This window comes from Neofelis nebulosa, chromosome 6, assembly GCF_028018385.1.
Source record: "Neofelis nebulosa isolate mNeoNeb1 chromosome 6, mNeoNeb1.pri, whole genome shotgun sequence".
Classification (NCBI taxonomy): Eukaryota; Metazoa; Chordata; class Mammalia; order Carnivora; family Felidae; genus Neofelis; species Neofelis nebulosa.
In genome coordinates this window covers 42,958,313-42,979,351 of record NC_080787.1, presented here as the reverse complement: position 1 = coordinate 42,979,351, position 21,039 = coordinate 42,958,313, and the positions used below count along the sequence as shown (strand labels likewise).

The 21,039-nt window shown below is 52.2% G+C and overlaps 1 protein-coding gene and 1 long non-coding RNA gene across 8 annotated transcripts; one reads left to right on the top strand and one right to left on the bottom strand.

Annotated features, from left to right (window-relative positions):
* Positions 1-1,854: 1,854 nt before the first annotated feature.
* On the bottom strand, positions 1,855-10,920 carry LOC131514183 (uncharacterized). 3 transcript variants are annotated; one of them, XR_009262971.1, is made up of 5 exons: positions 10,837-10,920; positions 10,317-10,428; positions 8,619-8,780; positions 7,484-7,633; positions 1,855-2,632 (listed from the first exon to the last, which is right to left on the bottom strand). It is a non-coding gene; the product is annotated as an uncharacterized LOC131514183 (long non-coding RNA). The 3 variants fall into 3 exon arrangements; XR_009262969.1 differs by lacking the exon at positions 8,619-8,780; XR_009262970.1 differs by lacking the exons at positions 8,619-8,780; positions 10,317-10,428; positions 10,837-10,920 and adding an exon at positions 9,039-9,162.
* Positions 2,631-21,020, top strand: TREML2 (triggering receptor expressed on myeloid cells like 2). Of its 5 annotated transcripts, XM_058733880.1 has the most exons (6): positions 2,631-2,776; positions 7,740-8,167; positions 11,854-12,174; positions 16,078-16,495; positions 17,513-17,619; positions 17,916-21,020. In XM_058733880.1, exons 2-6 carry the CDS (start codon positions 8,164-8,166, stop codon positions 18,008-18,010), a joined length of 945 nt encoding a protein of 314 aa, XP_058589863.1. In that variant the 5' UTR covers positions 2,631-2,776; positions 7,740-8,163; the 3' UTR covers positions 18,011-21,020. The 5 variants fall into 5 exon arrangements, 4 of the variants coding, with proteins under 4 accessions (XP_058589863.1, XP_058589862.1, XP_058589864.1 ...); XR_009262968.1 differs by lacking the exon at positions 7,740-8,167 and having other exon boundaries at positions 16,078-16,461; XM_058733879.1 differs by lacking the exon at positions 7,740-8,167.
* Positions 21,021-21,039: the final 19 nt, after the last annotated feature.

Sequence of the window (21,039 nt, the reverse complement as noted above, 5' to 3'; positions counted from 1 at the left end):
AGGAAATTCTGTCAGACAACCCTGCTTTTAAGCTTTTTCCTTCAACAGAACCAGTGGGTTAACAAAGCTTTCAGTTCCTTGTTATAAATTTAGCTTCTTATTAACATGGATTAAAACTTTTATAGCACGTGGTACTTTTACACCTGGGTAGTTTGGTTTATAGTTTCCATTCAATTAAAGCAGTAAAAAGAGACTCACACTTTTTCTCAAAGAAAGGGCGCATAAGCTCATATTATTTTGGTGCCTCGATCCTTTCCCCTCTTTCCCCACCGAGTGTTCCCCAATGCTGCCTTGTCCTTGGGTCTGCAAGGGCAAATAGAGCCCATTTGGAGGAGGGATGACAGGGACACGCTGCCAGAAGCCAGGGTGGATGAGGGCCGCTTATCAGTGAGCAAAGCACTGGGTGTGTGTTGGGGGCTAGGGTTCAAATGCACCCTAGCTCAGCTGGGACATCTCCATGAGACCTTGGACAAGTCACTGACCTGCTTTGCAGCTCAGTCTCCACAAGAGGCTGGAGATGTGCTCCATGGTCCCTTCCCCATCAGATCAAGGGGCATGTCTGGACGATGCCACAGCATCGAGCAAATCAAGGCTCATGCAGTAAATGAAAAAAGCTGCCTGGCCTTCAGGGGACTCACAGTCTGCCTGGAGAGGAACGAAGAGTGTCCACAGTAGGGCAGTGACAGAACACAGCACAGGGTCATGTACCGTTGTAAGCAGCCAGACACTGCATACAGGGAGTGGGGTGGTGGCTGCAGGCCAGAGTCCTCTGCACCAGCTTCTTGCAAGACGACCCCCTTGGGGCCTGACGCCTGTGAGGCTAGTTAGGGAGCAGCTTTGGGAGGCATTCAGCACGGTTTTAGGCAGGACCAGCATGGCGGTCAGGACTAGGGCTATGGGGGGACCAGACACACTGGGGGCTAGAGACACGGGTGGGCACAGACTGTGGGGTCTTAATGCAAGCTGAGGCCTCTAACAGAGTCTAGAAGTCCAATTAATGAAGGGTAGCTGAGCGCTCACATTAGCTCCGTGGTGAGAGCATGTGGTCACAGACAGGAAGTGGCTGTAGACATCTCCTCCTTCTTGTCCCCTCTGATCTGGGCCAGTGAGAGCTTGGGCTCCAGGCCTCCTTCTCATTTTCTTCAGAGATTCCAACTTCCCACCTCCTGCCTCTGCTGTTACTCTTCTCCTGGGGGCTCTCTGGGGCCTAGTTCCACAGCAGGACCAGGGCAGAGAGGTCCAGGAACATGTGCGGTCTTGAGCAGACCAGGGTGTCCACTCGTTTCAGGGAGGTGAGACAATCCTGTTTTACCAGAACAGGACTCTCTGAAGACTGAACATACCTAGGAAGAGCTAGGTTATAACCAACTGGGAAAGCCAGCCATGTGAGTTCAGCACACCCTGGGCCCCACACATGGTCGGTGTGCTGACCTTAGATAAACTCGTCCCTTACATGGCCGCGTTTGCTGTCCTTTGTGCCTCAATCAAACCAAGTTCTTAAGAAATACCTGTTGTTCATTTGAGACTTGTTTGATATTTTCTCTCATTGGGCTAGGGGTTTGGGAGGATACCACAGAGGGAAATGCCATTCTCATCAGATCATGGTGGCAGTACCTACGACCCACGTGATTATCACGGTTGGTCTTAATCTCGATCATGGGGCTGAGATGGTGCTTGCCAGGTTTGTCCACTGTGAAGTTATTCTTTCCCTCTTTCCACGCTGTTCTTTTTGGAAGGAAGGCACCACAGACAGCCCACACTCAAAGGGTGGGGGTTACGCCCTCGCCCCCCCACCCCCCCGCCAGCTTTGAGGACAGAGTATCTATATAAATTATTTGGAAGTCTTCTTTGGAATTCACTTATCTGTAAATTTATTCAGTCATTCATTTATATCAATATGGACTCACGGATAGTTATTTTACACTTTACCACTTTATTTATCACGTTGCTCAGTTCATTCCAACGTTGGCTGTCTTTTCTTCTGCATGTTTTACACACACATTTTTCATCTTTCACCCACTCAAGTTTTGTTCCAAACAATGTTGGTGGAGCACCTAGAGGGAATGAGAAGTGATGGAGCTGGTGCTGAGCTCCCCTCCTTGGATCCATCCCTTCCGCCTTCCCCTCTGATACCCATGCTCAGTGCTTCTCCTGCCCTGGCCCCCACCTTTCCCAGGGACCATCCTAATGATGAAACCCCAGGATGAAAACACATCATTGACTCCATGCCTGGGTATGGAGTCCCTGTCTTGCTCTGGGTACCAGGGGGATGCCATGGCCCCCTGACCACCTACAAGCAGTGCATGGAGAGAAAGAATAGAGGAATGGCCTCTTCATTCACTATGGTTCTCTTCTTGGGCATTCTCAGAGCGTTTTGCAGCAACAGTGGAGGAATGTGATGGGGTGGAAGGTGTGGCATGACAGACATGGGGAGAAGCTGGGCAAAAGACAGCCACTGAGACAGGACTGAGGTCTCTAGGCCCAGAGACAGACCCTGCAGGTGGTGGCCCCCTACTCAGGCCTGGTTGCTCCTCCCTCCCCTTTCCCCGCAAAGCCTACCTGTCAGGGTACTCACTTCTCCAATCAAGGTGTTGGTCTTTCTCGGTTCTTCTGCCTCAGAGATGCTGGGAAGCTGGGGCAGAATCAGGCTTATGTTATGCTTCCTTCTCCCCAGAGGCGCCCTTTCTCTCATCTTCAGAAACAGACTGGAGTAGCATGGCTTGGGGAGCCCTACACCTGCTCCTGCCCACCTGTCCTGTTGTACTCCTGGCCTCAGGTGAGATGCAGGGCGTGAAGGTCAGGGTTGGGGCCAGGAGCAGGGTGGCTCTGTGACCAGAGGGCTGGCTGGGTGTCCTAGGAGGCAAGTCTATCCAGGAAGACCCTATACCGTCGTGTCCTAGCCCTATCCCCTTGTTTCCCACCAGCTCAGGGGAGAAACTGCTCCCTTTTGAGCCCAGTGCCAGTCTGGACTTCAGCTGATTACAAAGATCCCAGACATCAGTTACCCTTGGCCTGAGGGACCCTAAAGAGCTAGCTGTGTCCCCTTTCCATTTCCTCTCAAGGTTTTTGAAGGCCAATAGTATTCTCTATTCTGGTTCCCTGAGCATTAATTACCTTCTTTGTGTCCTCCTTAGTTCTGATCACTTCTCCAGAGGGAACCTCTTACTCACCCTCTCTCAATGGCTCTGAGCTCAGATAGGCAAGGGTCTCACCAACACCAGAAGGGAGGGTCCTGGGAAGGGATGGCTAGATAGCTCATGCACATGTGTCAGAGTCAGGAAAAGGGGACCCAAGTATTCTTTCCAAGGTGGTTGAAGCACAGGGTGCTACAGAGGAGTCCCCAAGGCTCAGATTCAAAATTGGGGAGAGAGGAATAAGGAGGAGGATACAGGTCATTAACTCTGAAAGCACTGTAGAAAATTCAGTTAAACATGGGATTTTTGGAATGAGATCAGTGGAACCCACATAATGTGGAAGCCAGAGGCTGTACTGGCATGCAAATGGTAGGTGTAGAAAGTGACCACAGATGGGCACATGGTAGCCAGAAACATAGCAAAAAAAACAGGTGAGAAGAAATTTTTGATTTCTGCTCTTGACCCTTGCAGTCATGAGCTTTGAGACCATCATAACCTCCCCTTCATTGTAGAAGCAGGCTGAAAAAGCCTAGGTCACAGGTGCTCTAGGGGATCAAGTGGCCAGCAAAAGCAGTGGAGTATTGATGAAGATAGATGATCAACTGCCTATGGGCATTTGATCCCTAACCCCTTCATTCTCCAAACTCCAAGACAGGTGGGTTAGAAACTAAAGAGGATCTCCCAAAGTGTTTGAAGGTGAAACCCTGGACAGAGGATGGGTGGCAGCAATGTGGGTATATAAGGGGTACCCTTGTGCTCTAGGGCTTACCTATCTCACCTTTTTAAAATGTTTATTTTTGAGAGAATGAGAGAGAGAGAGAAAGAGAGAGAGAGAGAGAGAGAGAGAGAGAGAGAGAGAGCACAAGCAGCAGAGGGGCAAAGAGAAAGAGGGACAGAGGATCCAAAGCAGGCTCTGTGCTGACAGCACAAAGCCTGACTCGGGGCTCCAACTCACGAACCGTGAAATCATGACCTGAGCTGAAGTCAGAGGCTCAACTGACTGAGCCACCCAGGCCCCCCCTCCCACTTTTAAAGTTTACTAGGTAGAAGGATTTAGCCTTCCATTCTTCTACTATCACCAGACTGGGCATATGATCACCCCAGAGGAATCTGAATTCAAAAGTCAAAACAACTTGGTGTCTTAGGAGAACTACTACCTTGAAGAGTGACACCATACTAAACAAGAGAGACCATCCGAAGGAGAACTATGACAATTGACAGCACAATAATTCTAGGTAAATATTAGTGGTATGCCTAAAAGGGTAAGGGAAGACATAAATTACATGAATCAAGAGCAAGAACCATTAACACTGCTAAATTAAAATAATAGTTGTGAAAAATATTATGATTGAAATAAAGACCACAATATATGTGATATATAAAGAGCAGGAGCACCTGGGTGGCTGAGTCAGTTGAGCATCTGACTCTTGATTTGGGCTCAGGACATGATCCCAGGGTCGTGGGAGCGATCCTGTGTTAGGCTCTGTCCTGAGCATGGACCCTGCTTAAGAGTCTATCTTTCTTGGGGCGCCTGGGTGGCTCAGTCGGTTAAGCATCCGACTTTAGCTCAGGTCATGATCTGACAGTCTGTGACTTTAAGCCCCGCGTCAGGCTCTGTGCTGACAGCTCAGTACCTGGAGCCTGCTTCCAATTCTGTGTCTCTCTCTCTCTGTCCCTCCCCTGCTCATGCTCTGTCTCTCTCTGTCTCAAAAATAAATACAAAATGTTAAAACAAAAAGAATCTATCTTTTTCTTCCTTTGCCCTTTTCCCCTGCTTGTGCTCTCTCTCTCTCTCTAAAATAAAAAATTTTTTAAAAATTAAAAATTAAAAAAAAAGCAGATGTGGCTGGAGCATGAGCTGGAAGAAAAGTCAAGGAATTCTCCCAGAAAGTTCCTGTAAAGCATTGAGATTAAAGAATCAAAGAGAATCAAAGAGGAGTGAAGAGACATGAAACATCCAACATATGGTTACTAATAATCCCTGCGAAAGAAAAAAGATGGAAAGGAAGAAATATTTGAAGAAAAAGTCAATATAAATCTCTCAGAATTATAGAAAAAAGAAAGATCTCAGACCAAAAGGGCTCAAAATTTGCCAAGAGGGGCAAATAGGAAACACATGCACACACACACAGCCCTAAACCCATCAAAGAACATCCCATCTTGTGTAAGAACATCAAAGACAAAGAGTAAATTACAAAGAATTTCAGATCACTGACAAAAGAGTGAGAATTAGATCTACATTAGACTTCTTAAGAGGAGCACTGGATGCCAGAAGACAGTTGAGTAAAATTATTAAAGGACTGAAGAAAAGAAGTTTATACCTAGAATTTTATATCAAGCCAAACTGTCACTCAAATATGAGATCATAATACTTTGGGACTTTGACAGTATAATACTTTGGGCCTCAGAAAGTTTGCCACATGTGGGGAGCCTGGCTGGCTCAGTTGGTTGAGTGTCTGATTCTTTTTTTTTTATGTTTATTTATTTGGGGTGTGGGAAGGGCAGAGAGAGGATCCAAAGCAGGCTCCAAGCTGTCAGCACAAAGCCTGACATGGGGCTCAAACCCACGAACCGTGAGATTGTGACTTGAGCTGAAGTCAGATGCTCAACCGACTGAGCCATGCAGGTGCCCCGAGTGTCTGATTCTTGATTTCAGCTCAGATCATGATCCCAGGGTTGTGGGATTGAGCTCTGTGTTGGGCTCTGCACTGAGCGTGGAGCCTGCTTCAGATCCTCTCTCCCTCTCTCTGCCTTTCCCTCTCTCTCTCTCTCTTTATCAAAAACAAATTAATAAACATTTACAAAAAAAGAAAGAACTTTAAAAAAAAGAAACATTTGATTCATATTTTATACAAGATGCTTGCAAAAAATAAAAAAGCAGCAAAAGCTACCCCATTCATTTCAAGAAGCTAATGTCATCTTATCTTGAAACCAGTAAAAGGTAAAACAAGAAAATTAAATTATAGGCTTATATCTCTGATGAACATAGAGTAAAAACCAAAATAAATATTAGCTAACTGAAGTCAACAGTGTGGTAAAAAAAAAAAAATGAATGCTATGATCATGTGGGGTTTATCTCAGGACCAAAAGGACTGTTTAACTTCAGGAAATCTAAATGAACTAAATCAATAAACTACAAGAAGAAAGCAAACTGATGCAGAAAAAGCATTCAGAATAGTTCAACACATTTGTTATTATTAAAAAAAACCTTAATAAACTAGAAATAGGAAGAAATAATTTGGTCAAGACTGGATAACAATGACTACAGTAAATATAACTAGGTAAAGAAAGTATACATTCAAATCAAGGATTTCCACAGCTACCGCCAATGCCTCATGTAGTATTAGAGGTCTTGGCCAAAGCCATAAGGAGGGCCGAAGCGAGGAAGAGGGACACCTGTCACGATTTGAGATGCTGGCATCATCTACTTAGAAAAAATAAGTAGAATCCAAAAGCTATTCAATCTCATGAGCGAGCTTAGCAAGGTTTCCGGGATATAGGATCAACTGACAAAAATCAAAAGTGTTTATCTACACTAGAAATTATCAGCTAGAACATCTAATCAAAATAAGATACAATTCATAGTAGCAACAGAATCTGTGACGTATTAAGGAAGAATTAATTTAACTTTGATCTGAATAAATACAAATGATCTATGATCTTGAAAGAGACAATAATGTTATAAGATGTCAATTTCCCCCAAATTATAAGTCTCTAACTGTAATCTGAAACACACTTTCAGTTTAATATTTTATTTTATTTTATTTTATTTTTTATTTTTTCAAAGAAAGGCAGACTGACACATGCACCTCATTTGGATGTGTCTGGAGTCTTGGAAGCTTGACCACCCTACATTCTCCTTCAAATAGACCTTGAGAGTTTGTTTGGAGCCTCTAGCAGGGGAGCACAGCTACTCTATGCCCTTGAGGGAAGAACGGGCCTCCGTCCTCCTCTTTTGGGGAAAGTCATCCTCTTTGACCAAGCAAGCAGCTTCAGGAGGGACGCTCACGGAGCAGTCAGGGAGAAAGGGAACACCTGCCTAGCCAGCCAGATCAACTGAATCAAACCTGGTGATCGGTGGGGTGACATATCGCAGCCAGATCGCCCCACATTCCAGTTTAATTTTTAGAGAAATTGATAAACTTACTGTAAAATTATATGGAAAAATAAAGATGCATAAATAGCTATGTCCATCGTGAAAAAAAAAAGATAGGACTCATCCTACCAAATATTAAGACCTACTACTAAGTAATACAACTGACATTAGGTGCTGGAACAGCAAGAAATTACAAATGGACAATGGCACAGGCTAGACTTCCAGACAGCTCCATATATACACAAGAACATACCTTATAAGGAAGCGCCACGAATCGATGGGGCGAAGGGCCCATTATTTGGTAGACATCCTTGAGAAAACTGGCCGAGTCCATGCAGCCCAAAGTACTGGATCCCTGCCTAACACTAAATACAAAGGTGGACTCCAGGCAGATTCAAGACATCTATGTGAAAAAATAAAATCACTAAGTTAATGGATTCTGTGATTAACCACTGTGATTAAGTTAATAGAAAAAAAAACCCTGCAGATGAATATCACTGTGATTCCAGGCAACACGTCCCCGCGAGAGATAACTGGGACCCCCCACTCCTGAAACCACTTCGTGCTGAGCTGGAGGGAAGGAAGGAAGGAAGACACCATGTGCTGGACGGGCAGATAGCCTTTGAACGCCGGGATCTGAGGACTGAGAAGAAGTATTAAAAAGGAAGGGCGAATAAGGAAAGTGTAACACGTCTAGTGCGAGCTGAGAGGTCTGGAGTGACAAGTGTACTCATTCCTATACCCCAAATGCCAGGCGCCTTGTGTGGCGTGTAAGATTGTAGAGACGAACGAACGAATGAATGAACGGAGAGTAAGTGAAGAGACTTAAAGTTTGGAGTCAGCAAAAATCAAACGTCCTTGGTCTGGGATTTGGGAGTTCAAGCTCAGTTTAAGACGTGTTACTGAGTCCTGTCCAAGGAGAAGAAAGTTGGCATGGGTGAGTAGGGGGAGCACACACAATCGTGTAGGTCCCCTCACCCTCAAAACAGCGGATGACACAGCTCCTGGATGTCAGAAGGCTGTCCTCCTGATTCTTAGCGCTCGGGACTGAGTGAAGGGTGGGGTCCTGGGCCAAATGCTGGGTCATTTCGGCTGCAGCCTGGCGGCTGTCTGGGCCAGATAGGGTTGAGCGAGAGGAAGTCGAGTGGGCATGCGCGTGCCTGAGGGGGGCCGGGGCCGAACCCAGGGGCTGGGGGCGTGGTTTCTGGAGAGGCGGGGGAGGAGAGCCTGCGGAAGGGAGGGGGCGTCGGCAAAGCTGGTGGGCGGTTAGACCGGATGGTAGGAGAGCTGGAGAGAGGGATAAAGGTTAGGAGACAAGTATGTTGTCAAAAGGAGAGACAGCTTGTGTGTGTGTGTGTGTGTGTGTGTGTGTGTGTGTGCGCCCCCACCTGTGACAGCACAGAAGCGCCTCCCTGAGTCCAAACTGCACTGTACAATTTGCATCTTTTCCCCCTGTCACTCTAACCGTGACAGAAGTAAGATCGCCTGTGAGCACGTAAGGGGTTCTTCGCAAGTGTGAGCGAGAAGGACTGTTCTGACCAGCCAGGAACCTGGCAGAGAGGGGGAGGGGCAGGGCACCGCCAGAAACGCTTTATGAGAGGCCTTGCGTGAATGAGTGTGAGTTTACACGAATCTCCTTGTGAATGTGTTTTGGAGAAAACTGTGTGTGTGTGTGTGTGTGTGTGTGTGTGTGTGTGTGTGTGTGTTTAGGAACCAAGGTGCCCTGCCCTAGCCCCAAGCCCCTGCCCCTGGGTCTCTAAGCCCAGGGAATCCCAGGGAGTCTGTAGCTCAGGGTCCAGAAAACTCACCCCAGCCCCCTCGACGGATCCCCTGCTTCAGACTAGGGGGCACCCCCGTCAGCCAGTTTCCGGGAGGGGGTTGGAGACGGTGGGGAGTCTTCTGACCCCGAAAGCCTTCCCGGGCTGGGGGGATGGGGTGGGCCCAGACTGGGTGGAGCAGCCACACCTGCCCGAAGTTTCGGAGAAGAGGGCGTAAACAGCAACCAGCGCCGCCCTCGCCCTCAGTAGACTCTGCGGGGCCCCACGGTCTGCCGATCACAGTGGGTCCTACAACTTCCTCACTTCCCTAAATGGGCAACTGCGCTTTCAGAACGCCAGGTCCTTCCCTGGCAGACCTAAGTGGCACGTCCTGCAGCGGCCTGGGGCCCTAACCCTGGAGCGGGGGGGGGGGGGGGGGGGGGGTGTCCCTGGCCCCCTATTGGCCTGTGACTGTCCCCAACTGGAAGGAGCCATGGCTCCCGCATTCCTGCTGCTGCTGCTGCTGCTACTGTGGCTCCAGGGCCCTGTCTCAGGTGAGAGAACCAGAGGGCAGGAGAGCTGGCTTGGGGGTGGGGGTGGGGGCGGGGCGGGGAGAGAGTGGCCTTTTCCTAGACCCTTCCCGCTTTCATGCTTTGTGGGGTTGGAGGAGGAGAAGGATGGGGCTGGCCTAGAGGCTCCTGACCAGAGAACAGTGAGAAGGTTGCATCCCTATATTTGGCCCCAGGCAAAGCTACCACAGGCCTCACAAACTAAGATAAAGCTCCAGACCCTCTCTGGTTGGGCCCCTTCATCTGCCAGGCCTGCTCAGGACCTCTGACCGTGGACACTCAGTTTCCTCACACAGAAAGCCTCCCTCCCTTGTTGGGAAAGGGCTGTTTGGTTCATTGCACCACGTGTGTGTGCTTTAACTCCCTCAGTTGTTTGTGCCACTACCCCCTGTCCCCATCCCCCTGTCCTGAGCAGAAGCGATTTCTGAAGGCCTCGCCCACCCCACAAAATGCTCCTTGAGGGGGCCTCACCCATTCCTGCCTCCCTTATTGCCATGGCAACCAAGTTACCATTTCCTGTTCAGTTCTGGTGACTGCCTGTGGGAGGGGTGGAAGGTGGGCTCAAATGGGCTCCAGCACCCTGGAGACCCTTTCCAAGGGCACCCCACCCATGCACCTCCCCTAGGGAGCCTCCTCCTTCTGCTCCTGTGCGGAGCAATCTTGGGGTCCCCCAAACCTCCCTCTCCCCAAATAATTTAGTTTGGTCATTCCTTTCACTTTGTGCAGGGCAAAGTGATGCTTAGAGAGGGTGTTACCTTACCCTGAGCCTCAGCTCTCCTGTAGCTGGGTTGGAAACAGGCAGATGTCTCAAATCCTGTGCCGGGTCCTTGGCTATCACAGCTCTGGGCTCTACTGGAGAAGTCTGGAGAGACCTGCATTTTAGAAACGGAAGCACATGATGCACTGGCTACGTTCCAGGCACTATCAATGGTAGAACCAGGGTTTTAACCCATATTTTTTTTATTCTTATATTTTATTATTATTATTTTATTTTAAGAGAGAGAGAGGGAAGGGGCAGAGAGAGAGGGAGAGAGAGGATCCCAAGCAGGCTCCACGCTGTCCGCACAGAGCCCCACAAGGGGTTCGATCCCACGAACCCTGAGATCATGACCTGAGCCGAAATCTAGAGTCAGACGCTTAACCTACTGAGCCGCCCAAGCCCCCACCCATATATTTTTAGACTCTAAAATGTGTGCTCTCCACTCTGTCCTGCTGGGGAGAGACGTGTGTATGCGTGCAAAAGGCTCTGGGGGTGTGAAAGGAGTAAGTACTGAGCTTACCTTAGGCAGAGGGGTGGAGGGAGCGCACCACAGCTTTCTCTCTCTCCCTGTCCCCTGATCGCCCACCCCCACTTCTAGTTCCACTTTCTTCCTGCCAGGCTGTGGATTGTGAAATGCACGGACCACATCTTGTTTCTAGGCCGAGACTGTAACATGCTGTAGACGAACAGTGAATTCTTTGGTTTGCACCCCACTGAGAATTGAGATGCATGTTTGGGCATTTGTAATCTATGGATTTTATGCAACTAGAACGTTTTAAAATGAAATACCACGTGAAAGGAACTAAGACAACTTGCTATTTAGAAGATAACTAAAACGAACTTCTTGGTGAATCATTTTTACTCTGAATTTTTTCAAATGCAGGACTTTCTTATCTACCTGAGTTGCTTGTGTTCTGGAATTTTATAACTTAGTGACTTCTGTTTGCATCTGTGCATCTGTCTCGCTGTGCACCTGTGTCAGTGCCTCTGTCTCAAAGACGTGGGTCTTTCCCACAAGACCCTGCAAATGGGGTTGTTACCTTCCCTTTGGCTAGAAAATACCATGAAGAAAGGGGCTGTGTCAGTTGGAGCTCCCTGAGTGTAAGGGCTGAGTTTCTTCCATTAGTCTGGGGCTCCCTGAGGGCTTTGCCTGTGTCCCCACCATCAGACTGGGACTTCCCTGAGGGCTAGTCCTATATCTTTTGCACCATTCTAGGACTCCCCAGGGGCCCACGACTATTGTCTTCCTCCTCAGTTTGGGAACTCCCAGAGGGCAGGGCTAATGTCTACTCCAACTGACTGGAAGCTCCGTGAGGGAGTGGCTTGTGTCTCCCCTCTCAGACTGGGAGCTAGCTGTTGGCCATATCACGTGCATCTCCCCTTTCTGACCGGGGGAGCTCTTTCATTGTAGGACTGTGTCTCTCCCCACAACTGTGAGTTCCAGGCAATATCCACCTCCTCTCCCTTCACCTCGACCTTCAAGAGGCCTCCTTCCCCGCCTCTGGCCAGACCTCGCTCACCAGTAGTGTTTCCCCAGGTGTCCCCGCCGAGAACGTGTACACTAAAGTGCAGCACCTTGAAGGGGAGACTCTGTCTGTGCAGTGCTCCTACAAGAGCCGCAAAAACCACGTGGAGGGCAAGGTATGGTGCAAAATCAGGAGGAAGAAGTGCGAGCCTGGATTCACCAGGGTCTGGACGCAGGGGCCACGCTACCTGCTGCAGGATGACGCGAAGGCCAAGGTAGTCAAGATCACCATGGAGGCCCTCAGGCGCCAGGACTCGGGCCGGTACTGGTGCATGCGCAACAGCTCGGGGACCCTGTACCCTCTGACAGGCTTCCTTCTGGAGGTGTCTCCAGGTGAGCTGGCCTGCCAGGGCACGGGAGGGGAGAGGGTTTCCTCCCTGCCCCAGTCTCCGTTCGCAGCAGATATAGTAAGAATAATAATCCATCCGTGGGCCTGGGGTGCCGCAGGGTTTTCGCAATTTTTCTGACATCTTCGTGGGCGTTATTGTCCCCATTTTACCGATGAAGAAAATGAGATCTAAAAAGCCCTCTGTGGGGGCGCCTGGGTGGCTCAGTCGGTTGAGTGTCCGACTTCAGCTCAGGTCACGATCTCACAGTCCATGAGTTCGAGCCCCGCGTCGGGCTCTGGGCTGATGGCCCAGAGCCTGGAGCCTGCTTCCGATTCTGTGTCTCCCTCTCTCTCTGCTCCTCCCCCGTTCATGCTCTGTCTCTGTCTGTCTCAAAAATAAATAAACGTTAAAAAAAATTAAAAAAAAAATAAATAAAAAGCCCTCTGTGGATCTCACCTTGTCCAGGGTCACAGAGCTAGCAGGTGACAGAGACAGGATTCATACTTAGGGTGCTGTGTGCTTTGTTTTTATTCCATCTTCTGTTAAATATATATTCACTGCATCCCTAGCTATGTGCCAGGGACTGTTCTAGGCTCCGAGGATAGAGGGGTGAGCAAAAGCAGACACAGCCCTGCCCTAGGAGAGATGACAGGCAGTCGCACATCATCAGACAAATAATTGTAGGTAACCATAAACGTTCTTAAGAAAATAAAGCAGGTCAGTGTTTTATTCAGTAATTCAGTGGCGGAGGGAGCCATTGAGGTGCTGGAGACCAGAGAGGACTCTCCTGAGCAGATGACATCAAGCAGAGCCCAGCGTGATGAGAGCTTTTTAGCCCTGTTGAAATATGGGTCCTTCAGAGGGTATTCTAGGTGCATGTGCAAAGGCCCTGAGGTGACAAGGAGCTGGGCCTGTATAAGGCAGGCCTGTGTGGCTGGTCCATATTGAGTGTGGGGCAGAGTGGCAGGAGATGAGGCTGGAGAGTCAAACAGCAGCTCTAAAGTCTCTGATGTGGAGTTTGAGTTTTATTCCAAGTACAATAGGAAGCTATTGGAGAATTTAGAGGGGTGTGTTGTGGCTTGTCTTTAAGAGCCTAATGGCTGTTTTGTGGAGGATGGATTGTGGAAGAGGGTAAGAGATGGGCACAGAGACCCCTGTTGGGTGTTCTGGCTGAGAATGACAGTGTCTTAGAGTAGGACGTGGGCCCTGGAGGCGGGGAGAAGTGGAGGGGCTCAAATCTGTGATGTTCAGACCTCCTGCCCCCCGCCCTGTACACTCTGGAGGCAAGACGGGATCTGCTCGTGTGGGAGGTGAGCGAAAGGGACGAATCAGGAGTGACCCTAAGGTTTTCTGTTCCATCAGCGAGGTGCATGACGGTACCATTTATTGAGTAGGGCGAATCTGGAGAGGAGCTGGTTTGGAGGAGAAATACCAAGAGCTGTATTTTGTCCTGTTAAGTTTGAGATGCCTCCTGGAGCCCCAAATGGGCAGTAGATGTGCAGCCTGGAGCTCAGGTGAGAGGTCAGAGCTGGGGATATACTCGGAAGTATCTCCATGAAGATAGTTTAAAGTCTAGGGGATTCGAGAAATCCATACAGACAGAAAGCAGATTGGTGGTTGTTTAGGGCGGGGGGGGGGGGGACAAAAGGAGGAGGTAGAGGAGTCACAGCTAAAGGGTGAGGAGATGATGCAAATATTCTAACACTGGCTGTGGTGGTGGTTGTGGGACTCTGAATATACTAAAGACCATTGAATTTGGTGCTGTAAATGGGCACAGTATGTGGGATGTGACTGGTGTCACAATGAAGCTGTAAAAAAAATCAAGGGAATGTAGGGGCCCCCCGGGTGGCTCGGTCAGTTGAGCGTCCAACTTCGGCTCAGGTCATGATTTTGCAGTTTGTGAGTTCGAGCCCCACGTCGGGCTCTGTGCTGACAGCTCAGAGCCTGGAGGCTGCTTCGGATTCTGTGTCTCCCTCTCTCTCTGCCCCTTCCCCACTCATGCCCTGTCTCTCTCTGTCTCTCAAAAATGAATACACGTTAAAAAAATTTTTTAAAAAATCAAGGGAATGTAAAAGCTCTCCCTTGAGTGTCGAAAAGGAGAGTTAGGGCCAAGCCCCAAGGTACCCCCCCCCCGAAATTTATACGATAGGAAACGGCAAGGAACCAGCAAGAAAATCTGAAAAAAAAGCAGCCAGTGATGATTAAATTTGTTATCCACCCTTCCACATTCTCCTGATCCCTCTGTATCTCCCTTTTCTGTGGGACTGAGCCCGGGCAACTACTGTCTCTGAGATGTGGAGCCAAATCTCGATCCCCCCTCTCCAGTTCTGCTTCAGACCCAGGGAAGAGTGGAAACCAGTGTAGTGAAGTCTGCCTTTGTAGGGATACAAACACGGAATGGTTTCGCTTTTCTCTTTGCGCACCCCCTCCCCTTGTCAGATCTCACGTTCCACCTCTTAAAGGCCGTTTGGGGAGATTCCGACTTTGCAGACCTTTTCAGTTATCAGGAAAACAGAAAAATCCACAGCCCGTTTAAAAACTCTAATCTTCTAGCAATATATGCCCCTCCACTCCTTCCTGAAGACCAAGCCACCTGGAGTGGGGAAGGGGGTAGCCTGCTGCCTAACTCCCTCTCCTTCGTCTCGGCAGGTAGGGAAGGTGGGGTTCTTGGCAGTCCGCTCTCCCTGCCATCCCCTGCCAACCCCCTGGTGCACCGAGGCAGGGGCGGAGGCAGGGGAGTGGTAGTGTGTCTTCACTGCCTGCTGTAGGAGTTCTCTCTCCGTGTCGGATGTCACTCTTTTGTACCCAGCCCTTTGGGATCCTCTGTGAGGTGGGTGTCCAGATGCCGGCCCTCCCAAGGCACCTGTGCATGAGTTCTCTGGAGGGTCTTTGGGGGTGTCCCCACTGCTGCGTAGGGTGATGGTGGAGATCTGGCTCCAGGTCAGCCTCTTCCCCTATCCCCACTCTCACCAATGTTGCTTGTTTGGGGATCCCTTGCCCAGAAAGATGGACACCTTCCATGGTGGACATTTGGCCCTTTGGAATGTGTCTGTGTGATGCACAGTCATGTCATATGGCAGCCCATGGCAGCCCTCTCTCTCCCCCACTGCTTCTCTCCAGTTCCCTTGTTCTCTGCGGATATAGTTTCCACATTGCCCCAGATGGGACCTGGAGCCTCCTGCAACCCCCTCCTCTTCCACCACCCAAACGCCAGCCTTCTTGAAAATGGGATGTAAAAGGCTGAGGTGATGGGTGAGGGTAGCAGGTGTCTCTTCGTAAGCCCCTGAGAAGGGCATCTGACTCTGCTGCTTGAGATGTTCTGTGGAATTTGGGCCTTTGATGCTTCCCCGTGTTTTGTTTTTTAAGTTTGTTTGCTTATTTTGAGAGAGACAGAGACTGTGCCAGTGGGGGAGGGGCAGAGAGAGAGAGAGAGAGAGGGAGAGAGAGAATTCCAAGTAGGTTCCACTTTGCCAGCACAGAGCCTGACACGGGGCTTGAACTCATGAATCTGTGAGATCATGACCTGAGCCGAAATCAAGAATCTGACGCCCAACTGATGCCCAGTTGCTTCCCTGTCTTCATTCCCTGGGCCCTACTTGCCAACTATGGAGCACCTGGAAAAGTCCCTGTTCAACATCATAGTGAAGAAGTCTCTTTGGCCCACAGGAATGAGGAGGGTCTGGAAGTGACTGGAGAGATGGGGGCGGGGAGGAGAGTGTCCTCTGGGCCCAGGTGGCCCGACAGGGCAGGCTAAAGAAATGGAAAGTCTCTTCCTTCTCCCTGACCAACAGCTGGTCACTCAGCAGAGCAGAGCCCTGGGTACAAGACCCAGGAGGGGAGACAGGGATCCGCTCCCATCAGCGAGACCCCCTCCTGATCTAACGTTCCTCCCTCTCTGGCCCCTTAGCCTCCGCCATCAAGAGAAGCACTCCTCTTCCACAGCTGGCCAGTATCCTCCAGAGTGGAATTGTCGTCACCGAGGGCCCAGCCCCCACCTCAGGCCCCGATGCCCCTTTCACCACCAGTGTGACAGTGCTCACACCTGGTCTCTTCGCCATGACCAGACTCGTGCCCTCTGCTGCCTCAGGGTCCATCAGACTGACCTCCATGACAGGCTACAGCTTCACCAGCGCTGGCTCCTCTACCATGGGGCCCGGGAGGACCGTGGGGTCCCAGACCGTGACTGTGCCCCCCAGCGATGCCGGAGCCTCCTCTGCCGGCCCAGTGTCTGTGTCTACCAGGGCTGGGCCCCCGCGTGCCAGATCACCCACCACGGGAATGTGCCATACCAGTGGGTCTCTCATCAACAAATTATCCCCTGACAGGTACCCGGGGGTCGTGGGGCTGAATGACGTTTGACCGGATATGGCGGCCATTCTTGGGGCCTCTACTTAGAGCCGACCTTCCCTTTCAGGAGGCCCGTCTGGCCTGCTGCTGAATGGCGGGTGGGTAGGACGCCAGAAGCTGGGAAGGAGTGGTGCCATCCATACGGGCTGGCAGTGGGAAGTGAGGGCTGAGGAGGGGTCAGCCTAAGAGTCTGTGGTTGAAGAGGAGAAGGTAGGGGCAGGACAAGGATGGGCCTCGGGAGTAGGAAGTGGGAAATGGGGGATGCTTTAAATTGGGTTCCCCCGGAAGCCACCTCTGGGACCAGGAATGCTGGAAAGAGCACGGGGAAATGAGACAGGGAGCCAGTAGAGAACCTAATCAAGCCACCACCACTGTGGGCAGCGGAGCTCAGCCCATGGAATGGGCTCTGGGGCCCTGTGTCAGACGCCCACCTGAAGGGCAAGAGAGCTGTGGTATTAATACACCTACTCCCACTGGCCATTGGTAGAGGGCTGCCTGTCCTGGGTGGCAGAGAGGGCTCCAGTAACAAGAGAAAGTCCTCAGGCCAAAAAATATTTGAATGGAGGTGCCGAGGGCTGGTGTACACGGAGTGATACAGGCAAGGGGTTACAGGCTGTGCCCCTCCCGCATCAGCTGCAGAGGACAGAAGAAGGAAGGGCCACCACGAGAGGCTCCCACTGTGAGGACAGCAAGACTCTCAGTCTCCTCTGTCACAAATGGGGGTCCCTTAAGAGTCCTCGTCCTCAGCAGTGAGCGGGTTTGGGGAAACAGTGGAGGAGATGCTCCCCTCCACCTGGGACTCTTCCCCTGACCCCCAAGCTCCTCACTTCCTCCTGCCACAGCTGGGTTCCCAAGGAAGGGAGGCCATCACCCCGGCCAAGACCTGTCAGGATTTCTCCAGGTCTGGCTCCTCTCCTGCCGCACGCAGGAAGACATGGGTCTGGGAGGAGGGAGCCGGGTGCTCACCTCCTCCCCGCTCCGTCCTGTCCCTTCAGGCACCAGGATTCGTATCCCATTGTGCTCCTGGGGGTGCTGACCTTCCTCCCAGTGCCTGTGATGTTGATCGTGGTCTATGGGTTCTGGAAGAAGAGACACATGGGGAGTGAGTACAGCCCACCCTCCCAGCCTCCTGAGGCTGGGGCTTGACACGCTTTCCAAAGCGCCCGCCTGCACTCCATTCCCAAGCGGTGTGTCCTCACCTTTGTCGGCCAGAAGGACTGCTTGGCGCCCAGGGGAGGGAGGAGGGTGGGTGAACAGGAAGGGTGCCGCATGACCCTCCTGGGGCCGACCCAGCAGAAAGTGGAGGGCAGAGCCAGAAGGAGGGATGGACTGGCCCAGGAGGGTGGGGGAAGGGGAGCACCGGAGCCCTGCCCTTCATCTCTGTCCTTGTCCTCCCAGGCTACAGGGTGTGCAACAATCCTGCTAGAGCCTGGAGGGACCCACTTGGAAGCCCGGAGCCTCCGTGGAAGCCTGCTTGGTCCGAGGCCACTTAACTGTGGAGTAGGAAAGCTGTTCCTGGAGGGGCCCAAGAGGCCAGGGGAGGATTAAGATGGGGACCTGTGTGAACTGGAGCCAGACCGATGCTGGACTCAGGCCCCCCACCCTGCCCCCCGCAGAACCAGAGGCTGCTCTTGGCCCGCTCAGACCCCTTGGGCTGCCAAGAACCTGAGAACGCTCAGAATGGAGGGCACCAGGCCGAAAACCGCAGGGCAAGCCACCGAGGGGACCCTGAGTCCCAGGCCCCCGCTGGGTGGCAGAGAAGCCTTGTAGAGAGCTCAGGAGCCCCTTGTATGCAGCAGAGGGGAGCAGACGGGTGGGCCACTGCTCTCTCCCCATCCCGAACCCTGTGCCTTCAGCCGCCTTCTGCTCCCCTCAAGCTTCCCCACGTGCTTGGGGAGGAGAGAGTCTCAGAGGCAGCCGGTGTCTCAGGGGCCCCGCCCTGGAGGAGAAGAAGGAACAGTGACCAAGAGTTGGAGATCCACAGGGGTTTGGCAGCAGGGGACCCCAGAGCGGCCTAAGCCCCCCACCCTTGGGGCCCCGGGCCCTCTGATGGGCCTCTGGATGTGCCCTGCCTTGACCGCAGTGCCTGTCCCTGAAGTCCTGGGAGCCAGCCAGCAGAGGCCACCAACCCACTGCGGCCTGTCACCCATTGGCAGGCCTTCTAGGGACAGTTGTGACCAGGCCGCCCAGAGCCCCTTGGCTGCAGGACCAGCCTGTCCCCGGACGGGGGCTGTACTCAGGGCTCTTCCCCTCGGTTCCCAGCTGCGGGCCTGAGCTCTCACAGAAGGCGGAGGGCCCTCCAAAGTCCACCACAGGGGAGGCCACGGCTCAGAAAAGGGTGGATCGCCCACCCGCCCCCAAGGACTCATTGTCCCCTGGGAAGAGAGGAGCCACGTGGGACCCAGCAAGGACAGCTCGGAGCTGAGCACAGCCTGGAGGAACGCCTGGGGCTGGAGGAGGGCAGGGAGTCTGGCCTCTGCTTCACTGGCCTCCGCTCAGACTTGGCCTCGCCTGCCGTGAAGGCTGGAGAGTATGGGCTGGATTCCTCCCCTGGAGCAGGGGCCCTACTAGTCTAGAGCAACTGGAATAAGCACCTAGGGATCAATGTGGCATTTCCACTCTCCCCCTGGAGCAGGGCCCTCCCAGGAGGGACAGCAGATGTCATTGTCAGGAGAGTGACACAGCCAGGGCCTCGATGGTGGCTGGGGGGCCACTCCAGAATGGAGGTGGGGAGACAGGAAGGGACAGAAGGTAATCCTGGAGGACCGCAGGGAAGAGGCATCTCTTTCCTGCGTCCAGAAGGGGGCACTAGAGGAGGGACTCAGATTGACGAACCCACAAGCCCGGTGTCAGGACATACACACGCGCGCACCCAGAGTGGTATCGGTCCTCTCTACCAGGAGGGCGTGCCCACGACCTTGGTGTGCAACTAGGAGGGGGTTCATTTCCCCGGGGAACACAGCTCCCCCAGAGCCCCACTCCATTCAAGATCCTGCAACAGCACACTTACAGCCCTGCCTGTGGGAGAGCCGCAGAGGGCTCAGGACGGGGACTGAGGGATGCTCCCTGTCACTGTGTGACCCTGTGCAAGTAACTAACCCTATCGGACCTCATTGTCCTCTGTTGTGAAAGAGGACACTAACTCTACCTCCCAAGACTGCTTTCAAGGATCAAGTAGAGTGACAGGAACCTCTTACCACCGAGTAAATGCCTCCTGATTGCTCGTCCCCAAGCTCTTCTCCAGCTCTAGCGTATGGTTTGTCCACACGAAAGCCCTCTGGGCCCTATTTCTCTGTTGTGCCCTAAATTGAAAGGGGCTAGGGAGGGCAGAGGGACACACAGGCAGGCCTCAGGCGGTGGGTGCTGGACCTAGGCAGAGGCCTTCAGCTGTGCCCTGATGTCAGGGTAGCTGTTAGGGGACCCCCCCCATCCCTGTTTGCCGAGGATGAGGGGCTCCCGGAATTGGGTGAGCCTGTACCAGGTGCCCACCCTTGGAACCTGCTCCCACGTGAACTCCCCAGGAAGGATACAGGGTACTGGGAAAGGAATACAGAGCCCCCGCCCCAGGTCTCCAGCCCCGCTGGGGCCTGGGTGGCCTCTTTGGACCTTCAGTGCTCTGGGACATTTTCCTGAAAGCCCCAGCCTTTCATTTTTCTCCTTGTCCTTACCCTTTTTCCCCTGGAGCTGCAGGAGGATCCAGATCCTCAGGACATCCTGGGCAGGGGGTGCATGGTGGGGGTGGGGTGGGGGTGGGTATCACACAGGCTGCTGCTGCTGTTAGTGGCTAAGGCAACAAAGCTTCCTGAGCAATCGACTGTGATGACAGGACACGCCCGTGGAGGGCTTCTTGCCGTGACCAAGGGCCGGGACACATAAAGAAAACCCAGCTCGGGGGGATGTCTGCTCTGCGGAACATAGAAGACACATCTGTCACCGTGGGACACACGCTCTCCCACTGGAAGTCCAGCAAGCAAGCCTCAAGTTCACGGTCCTCCCAGATGGCTGCAAAAGGTTTCTCAGTCTGCATCAAACTGAGTCGGTGTATCGTCCTCCTTCAGGCTGATGGACTTGTTACCCCAGGGCTGGGAATAGGGAGAGCAGAAGGCCTCCTCTGCCCGCCCCTCCCCCCAGGGGGCTGCCTCAGCTGCAGAGAGAGGCCTCACCAAGGGCAGTCCCCCTCCCAGGGTGGCCTGTCACCCCTGACCGGCTGTCGCAGGCTCCAAAGCCCCGGCATCTCCTTGCCACCCTGGAGAGCATCCCGTCTTCAGATCTCTGCAGGCCTGAGCTTCCTGTTGACCTGTCCTTCTCTTCCCGGCTTGGTCCCCGGGCATGTTAGGCCTCCCGTGCTAACCTCCACCTCAGAATCTGTGCCCCCACAAACCCGACCTGCCACACTGCATTTTTACAAGGTGTCCTCCTTTCTTCGTTGTTTATTAACTATACACAGCCTGTGGTGATTATTTTTCTGTGGCTCTTCTAATGACAATTATTCTTAAAAACGTGCTTGATTACTGTGGTCTTT